The sequence below is a fragment of the Anser brachyrhynchus genome (assembly GCF_964034855.1).
Source record: "Anser brachyrhynchus genome assembly, chromosome: 7".
Taxonomy (NCBI): domain Eukaryota; kingdom Metazoa; phylum Chordata; class Aves; order Anseriformes; family Anatidae; genus Anser; species Anser brachyrhynchus.
The window spans coordinates 20,349,674-20,375,186 of record NC_137701.1 but is presented as its reverse complement, the minus strand read 5'-3'; the positions used below and the strand labels follow the sequence as shown (position 1 = coordinate 20,375,186).

The 25,513-nt window shown below is 39.0% G+C and overlaps 1 protein-coding gene and 1 long non-coding RNA gene across 16 annotated transcripts in view; one reads left to right on the top strand and one right to left on the bottom strand.

Annotated features, from left to right (window-relative positions):
• ITGA6 (integrin subunit alpha 6) overlaps positions 1-19,023 on the top strand; it is a 129,626-nt gene extending 110,603 nt beyond the window's left edge. For 5 of the 6 annotated variants that reach the window (XM_080600872.1, XM_080600873.1, XM_080600871.1 and 2 more), the window contains 20 exons: positions 653-863; positions 1,320-1,513; positions 1,646-1,734; positions 2,533-2,660; positions 4,330-4,425; positions 4,953-5,014; positions 6,658-6,815; positions 7,705-7,860; positions 8,567-8,682; positions 9,405-9,594; positions 9,679-9,762; positions 9,963-10,042; positions 10,200-10,277; positions 10,372-10,474; positions 11,512-11,685; positions 12,651-12,749; positions 13,081-13,191; positions 13,279-13,377; positions 13,714-13,839; positions 16,927-19,023. In XM_080600872.1, coding sequence (XP_080456998.1) covers positions 653-863; positions 1,320-1,513; positions 1,646-1,734; positions 2,533-2,660; positions 4,330-4,425; positions 4,953-5,014; positions 6,658-6,815; positions 7,705-7,860; positions 8,567-8,682; positions 9,405-9,594; positions 9,679-9,762; positions 9,963-10,042; positions 10,200-10,277; positions 10,372-10,474; positions 11,512-11,685; positions 12,651-12,749; positions 13,081-13,191; positions 13,279-13,377; positions 13,714-13,839; positions 16,927-17,085 — 2,513 coding nt within the window. In that variant the 3' untranslated portion in view covers positions 17,086-19,023. Of the gene's footprint in view, positions 1-652; positions 864-1,319; positions 1,514-1,645; positions 1,735-2,532; positions 2,661-4,329; positions 4,426-4,952; positions 5,015-6,657; positions 6,816-7,704; positions 7,861-8,566; positions 8,683-9,404; positions 9,595-9,678; positions 9,763-9,962; positions 10,043-10,199; positions 10,278-10,371; positions 10,475-11,511; positions 11,686-12,650; positions 12,750-13,080; positions 13,192-13,278; positions 13,378-13,713; positions 13,840-15,265; positions 15,396-16,926 lie in introns of all 6 variants that reach the window. The other variant, XM_080600870.1, reaches the window with a different exon arrangement.
• On the bottom strand, positions 543-25,437 carry LOC308198478. Of its 10 annotated transcripts, none has more exons than XR_013953946.1 (8): positions 25,296-25,437; positions 16,840-16,978; positions 16,427-16,579; positions 16,245-16,329; positions 10,751-10,836; positions 2,401-2,443; positions 1,799-1,921; positions 543-978 (listed from the first exon to the last, which is right to left on the bottom strand). It is a non-coding gene; the product is annotated as an uncharacterized lncRNA (long non-coding RNA). The 10 variants fall into 10 exon arrangements; XR_013953948.1 differs by having other exon boundaries at positions 16,245-16,317; XR_013953950.1 differs by lacking the exon at positions 16,245-16,329.
• Positions 25,438-25,513: the final 76 nt, after the last annotated feature.

Here is a 25,513-nt window from a genome sequence, read left to right as displayed (position 1 = left end):
AACTCAGTTTTTCATGTATTTTTAAATCCTTTGGCTTTAACAAAGAATACTTGGGACTAAATTCATTCAAACGTGTGCTTTAGAGCTGCATTAAATCGAAATTGCCAATTTCACCATTACTGTATAAGGTGATTCTCAAATACTGTATAAATCATTAATATAATGCTTGTACAATATAATGCTTGTACAGTACATTTTGCATGTTTGCAATGGAATGATACTGACTTGTACTTAGGAATTTTATAATTTTGTTGGAGGTGAAGTAGTCAAGCTATATTCAAGTGGTAATGTTAAGTCATTTCTAAGCTGGTATGTTTAAAAAAAAAAAAAGAGATCCTCATTTGCTGTCTGTAAAATGTAGATCTCAGTGAGTAATGAAGCAATATGTTTTGTGGGGGAGATACTTAAATGTAACATATGGAAGAGTGTAGACACACAAACATGCATCCACCAGTTCAAATAGAAACACAGAATTCCTAGTATATTATATTCTGTTTTAGACAAAACTTCTATCAATATACCACTTTAATATAGTAGGGGAATTTATTTTATACAAGTCTTTATTTTTTTTGTTTATATATGTATATATTTGTATATGTAAATACACACACATATGAGATATATATATATATTATTCCTTTCTCTGTTGAAGGTTTCTCTTTGGACTCTGGTAAAGGAATTGTCTCCCAAGATGAGATGACTTTTGTGTCTGGTGCACCAAGAGCCAACCACAGTGGAGCAGTTGTTCTACTGAAGAAAGAGAAAAATCAGAGGGCATTGTCACTGGAGCACATGTTTGAAGGAGAAGGGCTGGCCTCTTCTTTTGGTTATGATGTTGCTGTTGTGGATCTCAACAGTGATGGGTATGACGTTGGTTAACTCATGCTTCCTATATATAGGATGGCAGTCTGGTTTATTTCTGCTTTGGTTTTCACATTTGAAATGCAAGGAACGCCAAGTCCAATCTTAAATGTTTTGCTGCAGGAAATGGTGAGCATATAGGAGAATCAGGCAGAATACAGTCTGTGTTTTTAATTATAGAAATTAGTTTTATTTAAATTTAAAAAATCATTGTAAACAAATAAGAAATAAATTTCATACCCGAAGAAGGCCTAAGGAGAAGATACTTGTATGCCACAAAGGGAGTATAGCCTGCTTGCAGTCTCAGTGGATCTGCTGCCATCTGATACTGCTGAAATAGTTTGTACTTTTTAATCATTGTTCGGCAGCTCTTTGGCTAGCTGACCTTGAGACTACAGTCTTTACTATATCCTTTTACAGTTCTTCAGTAAAAGCACCACTTTTTTTCCTTCTTTAAGATGGCAAGACATTGTTGTTGGAGCCCCACAGTATTTTGACAGAAGTGGAGATATCGGTGGTGCTGTTTACATCTACATTAACCAACAAGGCAAATGGGAAGGAGTAAAACCTGTTCGCTTAAATGGAACCACTGACTCAATGTTTGGTCTTGCAGTTGAAAATGTTGGGGACATTAATCAGGATGGATATCCAGGTGAGTGAAAATTGACTAAAATAAGAATGTATGTGACTTTTTTGCTAGTGCCAGACTTAGAACATCTATATCAAAATTGTAAACTGCACAAAGAGTAAGAATTATTTAGATACTGTAACTTATTTTCAACAGATATTGCAGTAGGGGCTCCATATGACGGTTCTGGCAAAGTATACATTTATCATGGATCTAAGAATGGAATAAATACAAAACCAGCACAGGTAACAAAGTAACTTTTACTGTACATAATTACTCTTGCACAAAACTAGGAGTGGCAGGGCTTACCTATCATCAGCCTTTCCACTATTATTAGTGGGGTGGTGGGTATGCAGAAAAGTTACGGGACCCTTCAAAGATTGTACTGCTGACCAGAAGGATTAGGAGTTCTTGATTTCTCATGTTTTGTTTCTGGGAGAGTCCATTGATATAGAGAAGGGAAAAAAATACATAGATGCATAAGTCTTTTTTCTTTTTTTTGGAAAGAAATTATGGGATTTCTGAAATAATAGTTCCTTGCTCTTGATTCAGATAGAACAATCACATTAGTAGAGAGTTTTTGCTTTGAAAATAACTATACATATTTTTCTCCTTTTCTTCTGGAGATAATTTTTTTCTTCATTTTTTTTCCCATGACTTTCCACTTAGTTTTTAAATAAAAAGTGTTTTTCTCTTTTTTTTCTTTTTTTTTTTTTTCCCCTCTTGAGGACCACTATGTTCAGGTAGCAAGGTGAGAAGGGAACTTAATTATACCTTCTGGAATACTTGAAGAATATTTTCTAGAATACTTATTTAGTTTCAAGTGCCTATACTGTCTAAATAGTACTAAAAAAAAGATAGGCAAAATTTCCATACACAGCAAATCATCTTGGAACTTTAGTGTAATTTACCTGAACATATAGGTTTTGTTTCTTTTTCTCTCTTCTCTCTCAGCTGTAAGACAATGATGTTCACTTATTATTAAGTATTTTACTTTTATAGCTTTTCAATGTCTGAATTCCCTCAATCTGTTTGCTCTTTAGATTCTTGATGGTGAAAAAACAGGCACCAATTTCTTTGGTTACTCTATTGCTGGAAACATGGACCTGGATAAAAATTCCTACCCTGATATTGCTGTTGGTTCCCTTTCAGATTCTGTATCTGTGTTCAGGTATTATATATAGGACTGTAACTAATTACACCAAGATTTTTAGTTTTTAAAAACAAAATGCATAGAAATAACAAAAGAGCTGTTTTGCCTGGAGTAAATTTTTTATTCTAGAAATTAGAAATTCTGGGAAAAAAATACCACAAACTGGTTTGTTACTTTTTCTCATTGAGAAGCTACTTCACAATTAACACAGGGTATGAGGGTGAACGTGGACAGTTAATGTGGAGTGCTGATGTCTGTTGTAAATCTGTACCTTAGCTTTGCCCTGTGGTAACTCACTTGGACGTCCACGTCTGATTTGTCTGAATTGAGCGATAAATAATTCCTTTGCCTTAAGAAAGGAGAAGATAATTGATATATTTGCTAGAGCTTTATCTTGCTGCTGTTATATAAATCAAATCCTGCTTTGCTGAAGGTAGAACAAAACAAAGCAGAATGTCAGTTCTGTAGCTGAGGATTTGAAAGCAGTGAGGCATACTGCCTTGCTGAGGTTGTGGCGGAGTCGATGAAACAGCATTGAGGAAGCCCTGAAGAAACTATCCTTGTGGATTTCTGTAGACGTGCCTTAATTAGGATGTACCACGATGATGATGTGGTCCTTTACAGACCTCTGGTCTTCTTTTAATGCACTGTTAAGCTGAAACACTGGTAATGAGCAGGAGGAAGACTACCTCTTCCTTAGAGCTGTGAATCCTGCATGAAGTTCAAAGCTGTGGTGGTTATTATCAGGTCCCCAAAGGAGAGGGGCAAAACTCTGAAATTGGTTATCTGAATTTTGTGGATGAAAACAACTCTACCTTTCAGGCAGAATGAAAGTTCCTACAGAATGATTGTTCCTACAATCTTTTCATGATGCCATCTCTAAGGTATATAGTATCTGTGTAGATAATTGTAATGCCCTTACATACACTGAAACAGCATCCAACAAAAGCAACTCAGATTGCTCGTGGAAGAGAACAAACTAGGTGGAATGAACATTGGTCCATTCTGACCATGTCTATGCTGACAGTGAAAGTGGTTGCCCAGTTACATCTGCTGAAAAGAGGAAGGTGTCATACTGGCCTATTTGGGCTCTAATGTAAACAGCCTCTAGATGCTTCCGTGAGAACAGGATTATCTCATTCATACATTCATACAAACTGTATTTTCTTGTCCCTTCCAAAAAGAAAAAGAAAGGAAAAGAGAAGTGCACAGCTGAATTATGATAGCAGTCTACATGCAGAGAGGAGTCAGGAAATAAAAATGTTGTTTTCCGTAGCCATCCAGGCTCCACATTAAAGCTGTTCTGGACATTAATCTGAATGAACTTTAGTTCCTACAGTTGCTCACAGGGCCTGAATTACCATTGGTATGGGAACCATCACTTTGAATTTCCTGTTTTATGTGTGTGTATAAAATGATAACCATAACATTACATTAACATACCCTGTTCCCTGTCAGGCATTTACTACTCACTGTTGTAGTCATTTTTTGTGACTTGGTTAGCTTAGCTTTAAGCTGTTTTGTTTTTTTCACTACTGCAAAAGCTAAAACCCATGTTTCTTGTCTTTGCTGCAAATCAGTGCAGGCATAGAGGGCATCTGGGATTCACATGAATTATTTCATTAATCTTAACTGAAACTTTTCCTTTTTTTTCCCCTTTCTTTCCCCATTTTTCCCCCAAATAAAGATCCCGGCCTGTCATAAGCATTATGAAAAGCATTACAGTACAGCCTGACAAACTTGATCTAAAGAAAAGGAACTCTGAGGATCCTAGTGAAATATGGTAATTTAAAAATTATTCTATTATTCTATCAGGAATATTGGTGTATTGAGCTTTCTGTCATCAAAATGTGTCACAAAACGGTGACTATATTAAGGTGAGGGGATATGACAGTTGTGCAGATGAAGCAAATGTATCTACATGTGGTCATTTTGACTTTCTGAATTTGTCATGACTAGTGCTAAAGACTTCATGTGGAATACATTCTGTTTACAATGCATGTTTTTGAAAATGAATGTTACTTTGCCACTTACGACTTCAGGTATCTTAACATTGAAGTATCTTAACTAAAACTGATTTCTCATGAGTAGAGATGTAAAAGCAAATGTCAGAAAATATTATTACTAATTGCTCATTAAACATTTTTCCTTGCTTTGTAATTCAGTTCAGTAAGCAGCAAATGACAGTTCTAGTGTGAAAACCACAGTCATAAGACTGTGATAACACCATTCGGTGGACTATTAAAACTTTTCAGTCTGTTGGACCATGCCTTATTAAAGTTAATTTTAATTTCTTGGCACTTTTTACAGGATGGATGTGAAAGCATGTTTTCATTATACTGCAAACCCCAGTAATTTAAATCCACGAATAAGTAAGTTTTGAAGACAAGTATGTTTTAATCTTTGTTTTATATATATATATAAATTTTGAGAGTATTGTGAAAGAATAGTACCTAAATTATAGTGACTCATCTCAAACTGTCAGGTTTAAAATGCAACTCAGTACTAAGGACAATTAGTTATTGCGATATCTGTATTTAGAGTAGCACATAGGATCATATCAAGAAATGCTGGTGTGTTAGGAAGTTCTGTGGGTAAAAGACTCAGTTGAAGTTTTCTAGGTCACATAACTGCCATTGAGCAAATGGCTGCCGTACAGACTAAAACCATTTTGCCTCTCCAGGCTGCTGCTGCTTTAGAAAATAGTTTTAAAGCCCAATTTATATGTCATTAATACGCATTATTTCCCATTGGGGACTTGCACTTACAAAAAGTGTTTTGTATTCATGCATATAATGTCGTGGCAATCAGCAGCTGACATAGTAGATCTCTGTATTAATAGGAGGCTGGAAGATTGTGTCATAAATATAGTTAAAAATGCAAAGCATCAGTTTCTGATGTCTCCTGTTTTTTCTCTTAAGTTGTTACAATGCTGCTGTTACTACACTTCAGAAAACTGTGTAGGATCTTGAGAGGAAATGAGAAGAATTCTAAGCCCAAGCCTCTTCCTCCTCTTGTGTTGTTTGAGTTTCTGAATTACTTGTAAAATCTATAGGATGTGCTTGAACGCCTTCCAACGGCCCAAGAGGCCACTCACACCTGCCCCTCTGCACGTTCCTGAGGCCTGGCATGCTTAGTGCTATTCCCAGCCTTGGAACACTATATTAGCTTGGCGAATACAGAGATGTTTAAAAGACACAGAGAGTTCAGATCTGTCAAAACATTGTATTCCCTGCCTCAGCAGACATAGCTAGAAAGCTATAGGCTATTGCTTTCAGTGTTAAAATAACGATGTACCTTGACCTCAAAAGCCTGCTTGGCTGCTTAGGTGCAGTCTGGGACAAGATAGAAATGAAGGAATCAAGTCAGAGTATTTACGAAGTTTTTGATTAATCTCAGCCCTCTACTGGCTCTACAACAGCAATTACAGCTGCTTTAGTCAGCTGTGAATTTTATTAAAGCAACAGGAATTTATTGACTAAAAGGACTTCGTAAGTTTCCTTTAGATACATGACATGTACAGGGTATCTGGCCCTCAACTGGAGAGGAACAAAACCTGCAGGTGGAGAAAGTTTTGTAAACAACTGGAAACATTAGTAAAATTCAGCAGTGGGTAAAAGTCTTCTAGAACGCTGCTGGTAAGATCATACCTGGAGAACTTACGCAGGCAGTTAGTGATAGGACAAGGGGGAATGCTTTTCAACTAAAAGAGGGGAGATTTAGATCAGATGTTAGGAGGAACTTCTTCACTCAGAGGGTGGTGAGGCACTGGAACAGGCTGCCTGGAGAAGTTGTGGATGCTCCATCCCTGGAGGTGTTCAAGACCAGGTTGGATGGGGCCCTGAGCAACCTGATTTGGTGGGTAGCATCCCTGCCCACGGAAGGGAGTGGGGGTGGAACCAGATGATATCTAGGGTCCCTTTCAACCTGCACTATTCTGTGACTTTATTAAACCATTTTTTTTAATACGGCAAAGGTTCTCCTTAATAGCAAACTACTTTATTTCTTCATATAGAGATCAACTATACATTTGAAGCAGAAAAGGAGAGGAAGCAATTAGGCATGCATTCTAGGGTACTGTTTAAAGACCATCAGTCTGAGAAGTTCAGTGCAATTACAACCCTAAATGGACAGAACTCAAAACAGTGTGTGACAACCAAGCTTGTACTGCAGGTAAGGCAGAGAATTCACTTTTTATTGCTTTTAGACCCATTTAAATAAAAGTGTGTTGCTCTTTCAGCCTTGTGGTACCTTTGTATGCAACCTAAAAACCACGTGCAATATATGGCTTCAACGCTAGAAAACCATAGCTAAGTAGTACTTTACTATTCCCTGCACATGTGTTGCTTCTTCCCATTGCCTTTATTTTAAAGATGAATAAAAGTTGTAGACACTGAAGTGTTCTCTGGAGGTCAGTAGAGCTGAAACAATTTAGAACAATAGAGAGGGAACAAACACCAGAAACTGAGAGTTGCTGGAAAACACAGTAATAGTGGTTGTAGAATTTAATAGTGTGACTGGCTAAGAAAAGAATTTCAAGCCACAGGTTTTGGACAGGATGAATGGGCATGACAAGAAAGCTTGGTATGCACTCTTAGTTTACTGCTGTAATGGCCCCTAAAAGTGACGTTACTCCAACAGCTGAACAAATTCTCTATCTGTGGTTCAGGAGTAATAAGCCTACAATGTTGCTTTTTGACCATAGGAAATTAAAAACCTTGGACCTACACAACAGAGAGAAAGTGTTGTTATACTGTTGTAGCGTGAGTTTCATTTGCCAGAGTTAACATTTGTTAATCCTAGTAATTCTTAACTCTGAGTGAAATCATCAGATCAGGAAGCCAGAAGAAAATGAAGACAGTAGGGCTAGGATCCCTTGTGTTCTTGAATATTTTTAGAAAATGATGGGTTTCTAAATAATGAATAGTTTTCAGATTGGAAAATGGTGCAAAGGAGATGTTGCTTTACTTCGTATTTGAAAATGTATATCAAAAGCTGATCTTTGAGTGTTTTTTCTCATCTGCACTGTATGCTAACTATACTGTCTAAAATGTTTTGACAGGAAATAGTAAAAGATAAGCTACGCCCAATTCCTGTATCAGTCAGCGTTGAAATTGCTGGCCTGGAGTCTAGCTCATCATCCACAAGAAAAGAGAAAGCACTTCCAGACCTTATACCAATTCTAGATTCAAATGGATCTGAAACAACGATCGCAAAAGTAAGCCTTCAATAGCATATTTTCTTAGAAATCTGTACTTTGATAAGTCACTGAACTTCAAGGAAATAACTTGCGTGGCTCTGGCTTTGTAACTACTGGCTTATATTTTGCACTTTGTCAAGAACTTTTTAGAAAATGTTCTGAATTTGGTCCTGTGTTTCTTTTGTAAAAAAGTGAGGATGATATAGCTTTTGTTTGTTTTTCCTTACCAACACATTTAGGAGGAAACATACTTTTGAATAAAAACGGCAATGTGTCATCTCCTGCTATGCACACTTATCCCACATCACAAATAATGTGCAGTCTAATTCTTCCATGGTTAGGATGCTATTAACAGTATTAGAGCTCTTCATCAATGACCTGCCTCAGGTGAAAGATCTTATTTCCTCAGTGCTCATTGAATAATCAGATTTAAGGATGTTTTTCCACATTAGGAGTGTACCTCTCTTTTAGAAGGGTAAAGCATCAAGTTTTATCTAATTCTGCCTTTTAGTTACATATAAAATTTTAATTTATCAGCATCAAGGGCTAGGGCTCACAAAGAAAAACAAATCTTGACAGGCAAGAATTAGAGTCAAGTTAAAATCTTACTTTATCCAGGGAACTTCTTGAGTTCCCTGTAGATGCTTTATGCACTGCACATCAGAAATCTTGTTTTAAGTTAGTATCATGTGGCATGCAAAAAACATGCTTTGGTTTTATCTAGGTGGAGTTCTTAAAAGAAGGATGTGGAGAAGACAATGAATGTCACAGCAACCTGAAGCTTCAATACCGGTTTTGCACTAGAGAAGGAAACGAAGACAGGTTTACCTATTTACCAATGTAAGCCTTGATTAATGCATTGCTAAAATTCAAATTATTGACAAGCACTGAAAAAAATATCTTTTATATTCTATTTTTGGAGTTAGAACAGCTTTGTTCTGTTGGTCTGGCGAACACAGTCCTGTGTACTACTGGTCTGTCAGGGTGACAAATGGGGGGGAGTGGGGATGAGCTTTAGAAAAAGAGTTGTGGTACAGAGTCAAATGGATGTAAAGTGGCTACAACTGTGCAGATTTAGGCTAAAATGTAAAATAAGGTTACTAACCACTGGAGAAACGATAAGCAGCCTAGCAGGAGTTTCTTGTATGGTACTGTTAACTGTTTTTGAGATGAAATTTCATTGTATGACAACATGATGTACTACATTCCAGTAGCTTAAGACAATCACTTATAGAGAAGTAAATGGAGAAATTGTTACACCATAACAGGCCCCCAACACCCCATAGCATCCTTCCTCCTTGGAGGGCTGATGATACTAGAAAGAAGGTATCAAAACAAAACAAAAAAGCCTAAAGGAAGTATGTTTACTTACTGTGAACTGTCAACCTTTAGCAGTGCGTGCCACAAAAAACTATGACCATTCTTGTGTTTATGCTCCTGCAGTAGTTCTTCATTAATAGAGGGAATTATATTTGGGTAAAACCACAGTAAGAAACAAACTTTCATGTTCAAAAACATTTGTTTTCCTAATGCACAGAACCCTGTATATTCTGTTTCTGCAGTGAAAATGGCATGCCAGTGCTTGTTCTGAAAGATCAGAAAGATATTGCACTGGAAATAACAGTGACTAATAATCCATCTGATGCAAAAAATCCACAAAAAGATGGTGAAGATGCATACGAAGCTAAACTAATTGCAACTTTTCCAGACAGTCTGACCTATTCTGCATTCAGGGAGATGAGGGGATATCCGGTGAGTATCTTTAACAGAAAGGATACTCAAATTTTTAAACACTTTGGGCATATGTTTACTTATAAATATACTCTACTTATTCAGGAAAAACAGCTAACATGTGGTGCTAACCAAAATGGTTCTCAAGCAGATTGTGAACTCGGAAATCCTTTCAAGAGAAACTCCAATGTAAGTTGCACCTATTTTACTCACATTACATAATTTGATTCCTGACTACAGTCTTCCAAAATTTCTGTGTCATAACTAGAAATTTGATTTGGATCTGTCTTTTTAACTTTAGAATTTGATGGTGTGTTGCTATAATACTCCATATATTAATATCTTCCGTAAAATATTTACATATTTCGTGGATGTTCTTTCCTGTCTAGGTAACATTTTATCTGATCTTAAGTACCACTAAAGTTAATGTTGATACGACAGACTTAGACATTAATCTGAAGCTGGAGACGTAAGTTTTCTTTTTTTGTGCATATGCATGTGTGCTGTTTTTACATACAATTAAAAATATTTTTAATTATTTGGTCTGATACATAAAAGCAGTTTAATAGTAAAGTGAAAACCGCTAAATTGATAAAATCAACAGTGCTGTTTCCTTTTTGTTGTAGAACAAGCACTCAGGCTACTTTGACTACAATTACAGCTAGTGCTAAAGTGGTTCTTGAATTGTTTTTATCACTCACTGGGTAAGTGTTGGTAGACCAGACTGGGGGGCAGAGCACCTTTGCTGCAGACTTCATTAAAATCTGATTATTCTCTCTCCACCCCCCACCTGAACAGAGTGGCTAAGCCTTCTCAGGTGTATTTTGGAGGTAACATCATTGGTGAAAGCGCTATGAAATCTGAAGATAACATTGGAAACCTCATAGAATATGAATTCAGAGTGAGTAATTTAGATTAATTCTAATAGCTATTTTAATCGAAAGAACAGCTTCTCCTTTTATATGTCTGAATACTTGAAAAAGTTGCTGGATCTTGTCCCACAATCCTGACTTCCTGTTCAGAATGAGGCTGGATATACACATTCTTGTAGAGCAGTTCACGTGCATTCAGGTATACAGCATAAACTCCGTACAGGTGGGAAACTTAAACCCAGAAGTCTAACTGCACATGACCAGCTGTTGGCTGATGCAGGCAAACAGCAAATATGTGTACTTACGGCATGCAGAATTGAACATGCACAAGAAGACGCTGCAGGAGCCATGTTGAACACGTGGGCCTAAGTTCACCCTTTTGGTCTTCTGCCTAATTAACAAGTTGAGGAGAAGGGGAAGAGAAAGGATTCTGGTTCTGTGAAATCTTTGTGTGTCTTGAAGCAAATTGCTTTTTCATTAATTCAAGCCCTTCTGTATTTATGTGTAGTTTGTTAGGATTATTCTCTGGAAATCCATCACTGTCAAATCCTTCATTTACTTCTCTACCTGTGTATTTAACTACAGTATTAATGTTGAAGCAGTTAGAAAATCTGTTTTAGAACTTGCTATCATAAGCAATAACACTTAAGAAAAAAAAAAGTTGGGAAACAATTCCCAAACTACTTCAGTGGGAGTTGGTTATCTTTCTGTGTCAGAGTTCCTCATAAACTTTCAGTTTGCCTCAGTTACGTAACTAAAATGATTTCTTAGTTCTTAAAATAAAGGGTGGTTGTTGTTCTACATGAAGACAGACTTCTAGAAATCAACAGCTTAAAGTTAATGTTAGTGAATTTTAATCTTACTATAATCAAGCTCAGTATTAGTTGCTATTCAAGTGTGTTAGTTTTACTATACGCTTTTGTCGTTATGCTCTGTTTCAACTGTCTTTCAGTGGCTTTTAAATTTCCTGTTAACTGCATGCTTAAAAGTTGTCAAAGTCAGTAACAGTGATTGATTTTCAAACAAAACCCCTTAAAAACAATTTAAAGAATGTTTATTTTAACAGGTAACTAACTTGGGCAGGCCACTGAAAACATTTGGTACAGCTTCCTTGGACATTCAGTGGCCAAAAGAAATTAGTAATGGCAAATGGCTGCTGTATTTGATGAAAATAGATTCCAAAGGCTTGGAAAAAGTCTCCTGTCAACCACAGAATGAAATCAATTCTTTGCATCTTGCGGTAAGTTACCCTACCTTCTCCTGTTCACTAATAAGTACAATATTAAAGCACCATAGCTTGTGATAGTAAGGTGTAAGAGCTTGCCTCCAGAACAATTTTTTTTTCTTGAGATGGCCAAAAGCACAAACAATGTGTTCTTAACCTTATGAGGAAACTTCATATAACAGCTGATGAGGTAAGCTACAGGACAGCTGCTATCTCATGGTGACTGTAGCTGCAGTGGGCACTGCTGTCATATGCTTTTGCAGGATGAAATTGCTGTTAGCTTTAATACATCATCAACATTATTGAAGTCTGTGTTCTTGGATGGAAGAAAGACAGCAAACATCTCCCCAACCCGAGGGAAATCCATGTACTTTTTTGAAAGAGCTTGTAAATACATTTAATTGCTTACAAGAAATATGCTAAAAGCAATTTCTGAAGCAAGAGTTTCATAGTCCTTTACGTCTACCTAGCAAGATTTTTTCTAAACCTCGAGCCCCATTGTCATTGTTTCTCATATAATCTCAAGGTCACTTGGGAGAAGTTGTAACTTTCACCATTAGACTTCGTACATGGAAACCCATTTTAAACCCATTTTGTCAGTTTCTTGATCACTATATTAGTTAATAAAACTTTTAGTAAGTAATTAATATGCAGTTAAAAATGCATCATATCACCTCTTACTCTATTAGCACAGTAACTTTAATGCCATATATATAGAACAAAAATGGAAACAACATTAAAAGCTTTATAAATCTAAAAACCCATTGACCTGTCAAAGAAGGCAGTTAACCTTTTCTTGGTTAATCTCAAATTTTTGTGATTCTGTTGTGAGCGATGAGTATATGTGAATAGGGTTTATATAGTGAAGTCACTTGTGCTGATCTTGGAACAAAAAAATCAGACTCTTTGTTTGTGCTTGTATGGGGGAACAGAATTAAGACAAACATATGATAACATAGTAAAACTTTTTTTTCTCCAAGGAATCCCATAACTCCAGGAGAAAGCGTGAGGTGGCAGAGAAGCAGATTACAGACAGCAAAGCATTTTCTTTATTCTCAGAAAGAAAATATAAGACCTTGGTAAGCATGCTGCATTAACTAGGGTCTTGATGGATACCTCCTGCTTCACTCCTAACAGGGCTTTTTGGAGTTTGTCAGGGTGAAAGAAAATCTCTCTCCAGTTTATTTCTTCTGTATTATCTACTGATAGAGAGGGAACTATGAAAGAATTTCTGCATGACTATCTATATAGAAATGTGATTACTTTCCCATTGATGTTGGTACAAACAGATTTTGGATCATGTACATAAACATGATGCATATAATCCAATTTTAAATCTTGGTGGAGAAGGGGACAGTTTAACAATTTGTGAAGATGTTTTTATTTACATGTAGAAATTTTTAACTGCAGGACTGCAATGTGAACGCACGGTGTGTGGACATAAAATGTCCCCTGAAGGGTTTTGACAGCAAGGCGTCTATTTTGCTGCGTTCCAGACTGTGGAACAGTACTTTTGTAGAAGTAAGTAAGTCCTTTTACCTGCCATTTTTGAAAGATTAGAGTTCTTTCCTGTTATATGTCTAATAACTGTACTTTATTTTGGAACAGGAATACTCCAAAATGAACTACCTAGACATTCTTGTTAGAGCCTCAATCAGTGTTCCTGCTGCAGCTAAGAATGTTAAACTCACAAATGAAATGGCTCAGGTAGGTTCAGTATTTAATGCTAGCCATAGGTTACATTTGTTATGTTTCCAGCTTATCTCAAAGACTGGAAAAAAATAAACCATTTTAAAACAAATCTATCTAATAGATTAGATTTCTGATTGAATTTTGAATTAACAAACCTTTTCACATCTAATTATGTTGGCAAAATTCACTACCATATTGAAATGATACCAATAGGAACTTTTTCTCCAAAAACCTTTTGGAAATGAGAGAAGACATCTTGTCAGAAAAAGAAAATAAAAGTATAAATTGCAGCTTTATCTTAAACGTGGATGCTTTTGAAATGCTTATCTTCACATACTTTCTTTCCTTTAGGTGCGTGTCACCGTCTTTCCTGCAAAACCAGTAGCACTTTATACAGGAGTGCCTTGGTGGATCATTGCAGTGGCTATTTTTGCTGGAATACTGATGCTTGCACTGCTGGTATTCCTGCTATGGAAGGTAAGTTTTCAGTTACCTGGTTATTTCACATGTCCTGCTGTACAGATGACAAGGTAGCAAACTAATTAAGCATTTTTGCTTTGCATTTAGGACCCAAAAGACAGCAAAATGGCCTAAATTGTACATTACTTTTATCATTTTAGTAACATTTGGAATAAGGATGGTCATGAGAGAAGACTTGTTGCTGTAGTTGATAGGAATTTTTTCTGTTTCCAGATCCTTGAAAGGAAGTTTTTCTGAGGTCTAGACAAAGCTTCATAAGAATGGCCAGAGACTTAATATATACATTAATATGGATGGATAATAACTGGGGCTTCTGTGGTTACATGTAAAACTGTGAACTCTCTACCAGTGTTTTAACAGGACTTTGTTCTCATAACATTAGAAATACCATTAAAGACATAGTAGATGAAAATAACCAAAATGTGCAAAAATAGCACATAGCCAAATGTATTGTTCAATTTCTTTAGTATTGGTTGCTTATCTTAGAAACCCTGAAGGAATAAATATGTAAAACTAAAAGTTAACAATTTGCATAAGAAAGAAAAGTACCTAGTTTTCTAACTACCTTTGGCACTTCCACAACTAATTATAGTTCCAAGTATAACAGAGTAGTTCTTCTATTCTTACTATTTACTGTTGTAGGCAGTTAATATTGTTGCTATGGGATGGGAGAATTTTATTAAGAAGGAATGGGTGAAGAGGAATATCCTGTCTGTCACTGGAGCAGTTGTGGCTTTGTTGAAGACTTACTGTTTGCTACAGATTACTTCTCAAAGGATACTTGACTTCCTTCTTTCCAAAAAGTGCCCAGCCTCTGCTGCAAATCTTTCTGATGAATTACAATTAACGCTTTGTGTGGGCTGTTAGGTTATACATATTAGTCTTCTACTGCACATGAAAATGCATGCATTCACACACAGTGTGAAGTGATTCTTTCGATGACAAACACTGAGCGATCATATGAAGGACAAACATGGCACATCATTGACAATTGCATGACTCGGTATAAGACATGCTTGTGTTGTACAGGTAAAATCAGGAACCCATATTTTTGTTCTTTATTTTCCCTGTGCAGTAGTCCAAAAACTGGTTTCTGTATAGGTGTCTTACTGCTCTTCACAGACAGTTTTAGTTGCTACAAATACACCGTATAGTAGTTTTTCTTAAAAAAATGATGTATTAAAAATTTATCAAAAGTATTATCGAAATAATATTCCTTATCCCAGATTATTCTATTTCACAGATTAAGTTAGTCCCCAAAGTTCTCAAATCTAGATAGAGCTGAGAGTTTTCTTGTGATTCTTTTCAGACAACAATCCCATGAAGAGATTATGGAAAGATAGATCAGTTATTTAAGTCAGTTCTAATAGTTTTAACTTTTTCCAGTCCACAAAAATTGACTAAATACCTTGCTTCCTTGTAGTGTGGTTTCTTCAAGAGAAATAAGAAAGATCATTATGATGCCACCTATCACAAGGCTGAGATCCATGCTCAGCCATCTGATAAGGAGAGGCTTACTTCTGATGCGTAGTATTGATCTACTTCTGTAATTGGTAATTGATGGTATTTTTTTAATTTTTAGCTATGGTGGCACATGCTATGGTTGCGGTGGCTAACGATGAAGCTTTTGCTACTTATGTTCTATTAACTTTTGGATTACAGACTATCAGTACTTGCTTGCTCGTTCTATTAATAGATATTCACCTTTGGTGCACATAAACACAGGTGTTTATCTTGGTCGAAAAAAGCTTTTTCTTTAGAAAACATTTATCTGTTGCAATGGATTTTAGTCTTTTTTGAATTGATGTTTTAACAGTACAAATTAGTTTTTAAGCTTTAGAAGTGGTAATCAACGCTGCAGAGTTAATACTTAAAGCTAAACTATGGGGAAGATAAACTTGCTTTATTAACCTTTAGCGCATGCTTAAAAAATACACGTTGCTCATTAATGAAAGGGGTTTTCATAAAGAAAAGGTAATTGCTGTGGAACCACCTTTATTCCTTCTATTCTACATTATACTTTTCTAGGTAGAAACTTTTCTCTGCTGAAGCTACTAGGATGCATGACCATTTATGCTTCTAGCAACCTTTACTCAACTTAAGAGAACACATGCATGTACAGGATACTAATTAAAGATGCTTTGACATGAGGGATTGGGGAGGAATTCTGAATCAAAAATCTATCAAAACTGTGTGTATGAAATCTTCACTAAGAGATGGCCAAAAAATTTGGTCTGTGCCTCAATTCATTTTTTAATATATACCCACTTAAATTATAATAGATTGGAAAAAAACAACAACAAACCCAAAATCCTACCACCTCAAATACTGTGAACTAAACCTTGCCACTTTCTTTTTTCTAGTAATATGTAATGACAGCCAGATGACACAATGTCTCTTACCTTTAATCTTGACTTCAGCAACCCATAAGCACATCATGTCGAGTGTCTTCTACTAGTCATCAGCTCTGTACCACTGTGGCCAAAACTCCATTTTATTTTGAAAATTAATTCTAGTACATTCTTAAATAGTTTAAAAAAACAGCAACCGTTTTTATAGTAGCTTTGAATTAAAAACAACCAACCTTGTACTATATTCTATCCAGGGAGGCTTGTGTCAGGGCATATTACAAAACTTTCAAGTTATATCTGTTTTGCACCAGACGTATTAAACAAGACTCATGCTCTAATACTGCATATGTGTAGTTAGTTCAGGTGACTACAGTTGTGATGGTGCTCTGAAAAAAAAAAAAAAAAGCCCTAATGTAACTTTTCTTGAAGGCCCTGGAAATCTTTCTGTAGGTTTTATGGTAAATCATGTCACCATACAGGAAGATACCGAAGTACATACCTACCTTTGATTCAGGAGAAGCAAGCTTTCCTGAGCTGTATTTACATCTTTGTTTAGCATAAGTATTTCTCATTATACAAATGAATAACTTCGTAGGAAGACTCACACGGTGCATTTTTGCCTACATCTTTTTTTCAATTTTCTTACCTGTAAGTCTGTGCAAAAGAAGAATTTAGTTGTAGTACTTTCACGGCAACTTAAACCTAACCTCTTCTTTTTTTTTCTTGGCCCCAGTGTGGGTTCTTCCAGCGTTCCAGGTACGATGACAGTGTCCCCCGATATCATGCTGTAAGAATTCGAAAAGAAGAGCGAGAGATCAAAGACGGGATATGCAAAGATCTTGAGACAAAACAGTGGTTCACAAAATGGAATGAGAATGAAAGTTATTCTTAGGGAAAAGTCATTTCCCTCTACAAAGTTCAGATAGAAGTTAAATGTTGCCATTTATGGAGTACTCACGGAGTTAGACGTATGAACACTATGGACATCTTCACCGTTTGGCTGTAGATACTACTACTTATATTGAGGCTTTTGTTTGCACAGTTAAAATTGCTTCAACGGACTTTAATTTGCATTATTTAATTTCTACTCTGCCTCTTTTTTACCTTCAAATCTAACTCAGACTTAAGGAAATACTGTGTTGAGTTGGGCTCTTTTCTACAAAATATACAAAACCACTATGGCAGACCTTTCCTGTGATCCTAATTTTCCTGGGAATGCAAGGAATGCATGGTTAAGGTCAACATAGGTTGTTCTCCATCCTTCCCTCAGTGCATAGGTTATTATAAACACGCAGTGGCCTTAACATTGTTTGAGTATAATACAAAGACCTGCAAATCTATTTTAGTCATGTGCTTTGCCTGCTGCAGTAGTTAGGGCTTCACAAAAAGCATTACCTTAAGTTATACGTGCAATAGGTCATGTTGCTTGATTTTTAAGATCAGAATGTGTGAATATTGCTCACAACAAATATACACAGGTTTTTTTGTTTTGTTTTAAAAGAGGCTTGAATATTAGATGTACTTTTTGTATATATATATTTCAGTCATTTTTATATTTATTTTTGTTACAAATCATTGTCTTTGTCTAACTGTTAGGCCAAAGACTTAACTGAACCTTCAAACCACTGTTTATGAACTTCATATGATGAGACCTGAGGCTTTCACTGCATTTTAATAAATAACTGAAGGTGCCAATGCTTTCCAAAAAATGTAAATATTTATTCCAATGATGTATGTGGAGTCTTATTTTCCTGATACTTATAACTTTACCTAATAAGAATTATCAGGTCTTGTAATATGATTTGTGTATTACTTCAGACTATCTTACAGTTTGGACACCAAGCATAAGTAGGGTTTTTAGATACAGTTTTATACTTACTGGAAGTAGTAAGAAGTTCTCTGGAAACAACTTTCCAGCTTCATAAGGATTTCCTGTTTGGCAAAAGGTGTTGACTACTGCAACTGTTATGTAGCACTTGAAGGAGGCTGTAAATGCCTAATTTAACTATGAGGATCTGAGCTGATCCTCTTTGAGACTACTGAATACTCTTGAATACCTGAATGTTGGTAAGAGTAGAGTCACAATATTGTGCTTATCAGTAATCTAATCGTTGTAACATAATTGATAAAGCTATTTAAAGAGTTTACTTTTTTTTAAACCCATGTTCTAAAGCATTGGTACTATCTAAGGATGAAGATTAGTTTGTTTATTCAGTGTAAAACAACTATGCTCAAAAAGTATGCATGTTAATTGCTAGTAATTTGAACTATGCAAAAACCTCTTGGTACTTTTTGCCCTCATAGGGTGAAAACCTGCTAAGAGGGCAGTTGTCAGGTATCTTATTTTTACTACCAACTTTGAAAATACCTTTTTAGAAGGTATGGTCACCTAAAGTGTTAACATTATAGAAAGAGGATTAATTTAGTAGACTCTTCTTCCTCCCACTAAATGATCTCAGTCTGTTGCCACCCTGATTTTATGAACACTTAACATATGTATTTAGCTGTTAACCAATTTTTGACCTTTTAAAATCTAGCTTATTTGCTGAAAGGTTCAGCAGCATAAGACAGGCTAATCAGGTGCTAAGGAGCTTGACAGTGACTACTGTAGCCTTTGATTTGAAAGCAGATTAGAGCCCGCCCTCAAGAACATGAATGTCTCTGCAGTGTTAAACTGAAAGTTGTTAAAAATAAGTCATGTCACTGGTATACTTTTTTTTCAAACTGTCTCTTTTTTAATACCAGCTAGCAATGCTGCATCATTCCATGATTAGAAATTACCTGTGGATATTTGTATAGAAGTGTGAAATAAATTTTTTTTAATTAAAAATTGTTTTGGTAGTAGTAATTTCTCATCGCAATTACATGAGATAGCCATACCTAAGTTCACTAGTACATTAGAAGAACAAGCTGAAAGTTGCACACTTTAACAAATGATCTCACTCTAAATATTGCCATAACTCCTCAGTGCCCTCCCTCATGCAGAGGGGCAGATAAGACAGCTGCGGGAGATAGCGCACAATCTCATGCTCACAGGCTGGCTGGTGCTTGCTGCAGGTGCCAGCGCCCACAGCAGCCAGGCCACGAGCCTGGCATAGTGGCACGGGCACAGCACCAAGCATCAGCCGCATGCGGCCGAGCTCCCCTCTCTGTCACACAGCCGGGGCGCCTGAGACAGGCTGCCACCCTGCCCTTCCATGCGGGCTCCTGGCAGCTGCCAGCTGCTTTGCTAAGCAGGGGAAATGGATGCATTCCCCCAAACCAGCCAAGGATTTGACACAACTAGCTGTACCTAGCAGTGGAAGTTTGCTACTGACAGTCAGTTACATGGTTGCAAAGTACAGACAACAACAACAGAAAAAACAGAAAAGCCAAAAAGACACAGGAAAAAAAATATCAAAAGAAACCCAATATTCTATATTTAAGATGTTAACCCTTACAGGATGCTTTGCTTTCATCTGCTGAAAGGAAATACCTTTCAATGCAACAAGCCCTGAAGATAGGGTTAGATGGATACATTCTAAATAATAATAAAAGTGTTTGTTGCTACAACATGAAATTTTTAGGACTAGGTGCTAGAAGGTGCTGCTAGATCTCAGAGCATGTCAAAGATGCAGAAACAGCCTGCCTTTATTAAACAATTATTCTCATTTACATAACTAAAACCACAAGCAGTTGTCCGCAGCAAGACTAAATATGGACTGGGAGAACAGTTCACTAACCTCTTGTGGATCAGCGTGATTGTGGAAGGAAGCCAGGACAGTGCCTGTCAACACACAGACCTTGACAGCACGGCAGCGCCAGACAACGATGTGGGCAGTGTGGCTGTGCCAACACAGCATACACGAGTGTTCTTCCGGTCACAGAAAATAAGATAAAGCTGAGGTCTTTGTAAGGCTGACTCAGTTATCACTATACATACACATATAAATGTATATGAAAGCATCACAGTTTATTAGCATTCTATATAGTCATATAATATATATGCTATGTATAGGTTAAATATACTATAGTACAGTGGTGTATATATATAGTAGTATGTGTACAGTATTTATGCTAGTACATATGTACAATATATAAAAGTATATACATATATATAAGGCCTAATATACATATTTTTATATATATTAGATATATAGTGTGGGTATATATTTAAGGTGTGTATATATAAAGTATGTATGTATAATATATATGCACACTATATAGCCTAAGGTACACTACTAGAATTCAAGTAAACCTTCACATACATAAGTGCCAGAGCACAGGAGACACAGCTTACAAGAGACGCTTTCAGTAGCCGGGGCCAATACAGCGTAATACAGACTATGGAGGGGACTTCATACGTGGGAGAGGAGAAGCAACAGGGTGCTCCAACACAAGCCAAAGTGAAAGTTTTTCAAGGAGGCACTAAAACACCCGCACCGCAGAGCTAGCTGTCACTGCGGCAGTGCCTCTTAACCAAAACCAAAAACCAACAGCCCAGAACGCACAGAACCTGAAAGCTGCTTACACACACACGAGTGAAATCACTTATCCCCGCACAGAGTAGGTGACTGTGCCAGCCGCTGCTCTGCAATACCCATGGGGACAAACCGTGATTAACCAGGTAAACACAGCCCTGCTTGGAGCCAGAACATTGTGGACACTTCTGGCTCTCCAGCTAGCAAATGCATGCCTGAAAACAAGAACTGAGCGGCACATTCCTCTTTGGTGCCTCTGCTAACAGTTGCTTCATTGTATTTATTTAACTTCAGACCTCAGACATATCTGAAGATCTATTCATCTTCTGAGGTCCTGGATTCATAGTTATATTATGCATTATTATTATTTTATATAACCCCCCCCCAACCTGTCTGTAATCCAAAGTCACTACTTTTTGCTAGGCAAGGAAAGCAAGGGAGGCATGACAGCTCAGCACAGTCCTCTTCGTGACTATCTTCCCCAAGCAAAATTCTCCAGGCTTCACAGCAAACCTGCCTTCTCCAGCCCTCAGGCTGACTGTGGCTGTGCTCTGCAGCAGCCGGGTTTGAGCCAGGGCACTTGGGCAGGGGCTCTGAATCCCCACCTGGCAGCATGGGGGTCAGAAGGCACTCCTGCAGGTCAGCCACCCAACCCCTGCTCAACGCAGTCAGCTAGCGCAGGCTGCTCAGGTCCACACCAGTCTTTAAACATCTCCAGAGACAAAAACGCCACTGCCTCTCTGAGCAACCTTTGAGCAGCCTCACAGTAGAAGCTCTCCTACGTTTAAGTGGAAACTTCCCTTGAGCCACTTTGTGCCGCTTGCCTCTGGCCCCGTCACTGGCCAGCCCTGCGAGGAGCCCGGATCTGCCTTCACTCGCTCCCCCCGCCAGGTATTTACATGCAGTCACAGAACCCTTCCCCAGCCTCCTCTTCTCGGCCTCCCCTCCACACCAGGTGCTCCAGGCCCTCAGAGGGAGACCCCTTCCCGCTTCGTTTTCTCTACAAAACCCATGTTTGCAGCAGCAACTTTTCATGGCAGTACCAGCCTCAAAGATGCTAGCAGACAGACAGAGGCTGCAGTCACCTCTGCTTCTTAAGAATCACCCCAGAACAATGCACACTCCCTTGCCATCGATACACAGCACTACTTATTTCCTCATATCTCTCAGTAGCTTTGGGGGAAAGGGGAGGAAGGGGCAGAAGAGTCACATGTTCTTGCCACGAGCATCTGAAGTAATGCAACTGCTAAGCTGATTAGAAGACGTGCTTATGGGACATTTCAGCAGCACGGGACTGGTTTCTTGAAGCAGAGGGGGCCAACCACTCAGTGCCAGAGGTGAGAAGTGCACCACTGCTGGCCTACTCACGGGACCGCCTGCGGCTGGTTGCAGCCCAGCAGGGAGAAACACCGCAGGGCACCGAGAGCCCGCCTGCACTGAGCGCTGATCCCTCGCAGTCGCCACCTCACCTCTGGCAGTGGCTAACGGAGGAGCGGCACCGCAGCACACAGTGAGGCTTCGCTCCTCCTGTTCCCACAAAAAGTTAGTGCTCAAATTCACTACCAGCTATGTTTTCCCTACAGAATAGAAGCCATCCACGACAATCAATTACAATTTCCCCATCTGTCTTCTGATCTAGAGTCACATGAACTTGTACATGGCAAAAATTCACAAACTCCCAAGTTTAATTACACACTCGATAAAAATATGCAAACATCTGTATGCTCCTCTTGAACCTCTTGCAATTTGATACAAACCCATACAGAAGCCACTACATAATAGCTTAGTTCCCATTTTTTATATATTTTTATTGTTCTACTGCAAAAAAAGAGACGAAAGCCACATCAAACCAGTGCAATCCTGTGAAAGTTTTCTAACATAGCAAAAGCAAGTAAACTTATTGCCAAAAACCTGAGAACAAAGACAAGCCTTTGCACAGAGCAAAGCAACACAAATAGACGCACCAGAAGGCATCATAGCAAAGCACATAAATGATAAAAAGATAAAGACAGAGATATTCTATGCATACGTGTGCCTGGAAACTTAAGGTTGTTGGTTTTATTTTACTTTTTAACCTATGATGTAGCTATTATGGAAGAAGGAAAGAAAAAGCAGCCATACATGCAGCAACCAAGAACAGTGACTTCCAGTAAGGAGTCACTTATTGTATGACCGCAGCAAACCAAGAAAATCTTTCTCTGGAACACCCTCCAAGAATGATCTGCTTTCAATTACCTTATTAAATCTTAAATGCCATGTTAAATTTTAAATTTAAGTTGGAAGGAAATAAAAAAAAAAAGCAGTTACTTAGGTTAAAACTAAACACTATGTTTTCAATTATTTTAAAATCTGATTTGTTCTATCCCATTTGAGTTGTGGATCCAGGTGTATTATGATTTCAGGAACACCAACAAGAAGGAACAGAGGACTAGAAAAATGCCAAATGACAAAAATAATGCCTTTCTTCTTTTTGCTTTGCTTAAGCATTTACAAAAACTAGCACATAAGAACTCCAGTTAGTGCCACACTGGATCAGATCAGAGAAAACCCCCAAAAGATCATCAATGAGTGAAAAAAGATTAAAAAATAAGAGAGAGGAAATTCAAAATCACGGAACACAGAATATCCCAAGTTGGAAAGGACCCAAAAGAAACCTCGGGTACAACTCCTGACCCCACATTGGACCACCCAAAAATCAGACCCTATGTCTGAGAGCATTGTCCAAATGCTCCTTGAACTCCAGCAGGTCACTGCCCTGGGGAGCCTGACCCAGTGCCTGACCCCCCTCTGGGTGCAGAACCTTTCCCTAACCCCCAGCCTGACCCTCCCCTGTCCCAGCTCCATGCCGTTCCCTCGGGTCCTGTCGCTGTCCCCAGAGAGCAGAGCTCAGCGCCTGCCCCTCCGCTCCCCTCGTGAGGGAGCTGCAGGCCGCCATGAGGCCTCCCCTCAGCCTGCTCTGCTCTGGGCTGAACAAACCAAAGGACTTCTCTGATACCTTAACAGAAGATGCTTCCATGGATTGGTACCCAATCAGTATTTTAAAGACCAAGAAAAAAAACTTTAGGTAGAAAGGGAGGATAGATAGGGGATTCTGCTCCAAACACAGCATTTAAGATTTACCCACAGTTACTTCTGTCATCGCTCACCCAACATGATTTCCCTGGACAGAATCGCTCGCTGTTTATATCAGTAAGAATGTAAATGGGCTCCAGCTCACCCAGCGAAAGGACACATTTAGCTTCCGACAGCCTTTACCATGTCCCCTGGCCAGCGACCTACATCCCATGACACAGCAGGCGGCAGCCAGGTCCCTACAGCATGCCCACGACAGTGACACACCAGGCATTCAGGCAGCAATACGCACATAGAAAAGACAAAGCCAGCCCAGGACCACCACAAGCAATTGCAACACCTCACAAGTACCCAGCTTGCTGCCTGTAGGCACTGCTTTAAACTACAGCTGGCTCACAGCTGAAACCATCATCAGGTGGTTCTAAACACAGCAATTAATAGGCAAAGCAGGTGTCCCAAATTAGTACAAGCTTGAGAAGCACGAGCTACTATTTAATGTTCCTGAGGAGGGCCCACAGGCAGCACTACAGCAATAAATGTTAGTGACCAGTATTTGTACACGATCTGCAGAGACAGAGAAGTTGCTGGCTCACCCCGCCAGCCAGCACCCCCGGCCAAAACAGAGCAAGCCATTCTTTTCTGGGTATGAGGTGGAGGTACTGCCTACAAACCAGGTGAAGCACTCTGACCCTGAGCCACTGCTCTATTCTTACTTATTACTGGTGCAGTTACTGCTCAGAAAACTGCCTCTGGAGGAAAACTGAATCAGTATGTTTTCTGTATTTACAATGCAACAGCAAAACAACAAAAAAAGCCAATAATTCATGATGATCTTTCTACAGCTCCAAGCAATCCAACAACATGCTGAGCAAATTAATGTGACACAAGTAACACAACAATTCCTCTGTTAGCACAGACCATTGGACTTCCATCCCCACTATCAGTCATGGACAAGCCGCAGGTACGAGGCACGTTTAAAGGAGATCAGGCAATGTTTAGGAGCTGATTTCATAGGGTAAATTCGTGGGGCAAATACAAGTATCCACAACAAAAAGAGCAAGTGACACAGGGCCTGGCCAGCTACCACACTGCTCGTTGCGCCACATGGCACTGCAGGACTCGATACCTAGGTCGCAGTGACTTTATCAGGAATGCTCAGGAACACTACTAGCTGCCTTGTTGTTAACGTTCAGGATATTTCTACTTGAGTAGGGTAAAAATCTATTACACATATCCCGGTGTCTCGCGTGCTGGATTACTATGAGTGATCCGGTGTAGGGATTTGGTGCGACGCTTGGCCACGCTCACTTCTAAGCCGCCACGACACGTTTTGCCTTCGTCACCGACCGGTCGGGAGCGCATCGCGACACACAGACAGACAGACCGACCCCACTGAGATCCTCACGGGTTCGGTTCTCCTTCGCCCGGCGCCCCCCGCGGGGCCGACGAGCCCCCAGCCCCACGTCGCCGGCCGAGCCGCCAGGGCTGTGAGCTCCGGACCCCGCTCTCCTGTCCCAATCCCCCTGCCCTACCGAGAGCCCCTCCGCACCCCCGAGCAGCAAGCACGTACCTGGTCGAGGCCAGGCTCCTCTGGGATGCGAGCGCCGCCTTGTCCCGGCATAGCGGCCGGCGGGGGAGCCCCACTTGGCTCCGCGCCCAGCCTGCGGGCACCGGGCTGCTCCGGACGCCCACCCGCGCTCCCCTCCCTCCCCTCGCCTTCTCTCGGAGCCGCCCTCTCCTCCGCCCCGCCGCTGCTGCGTGGGGCTGGGCCGGGAGGAGACACCCACC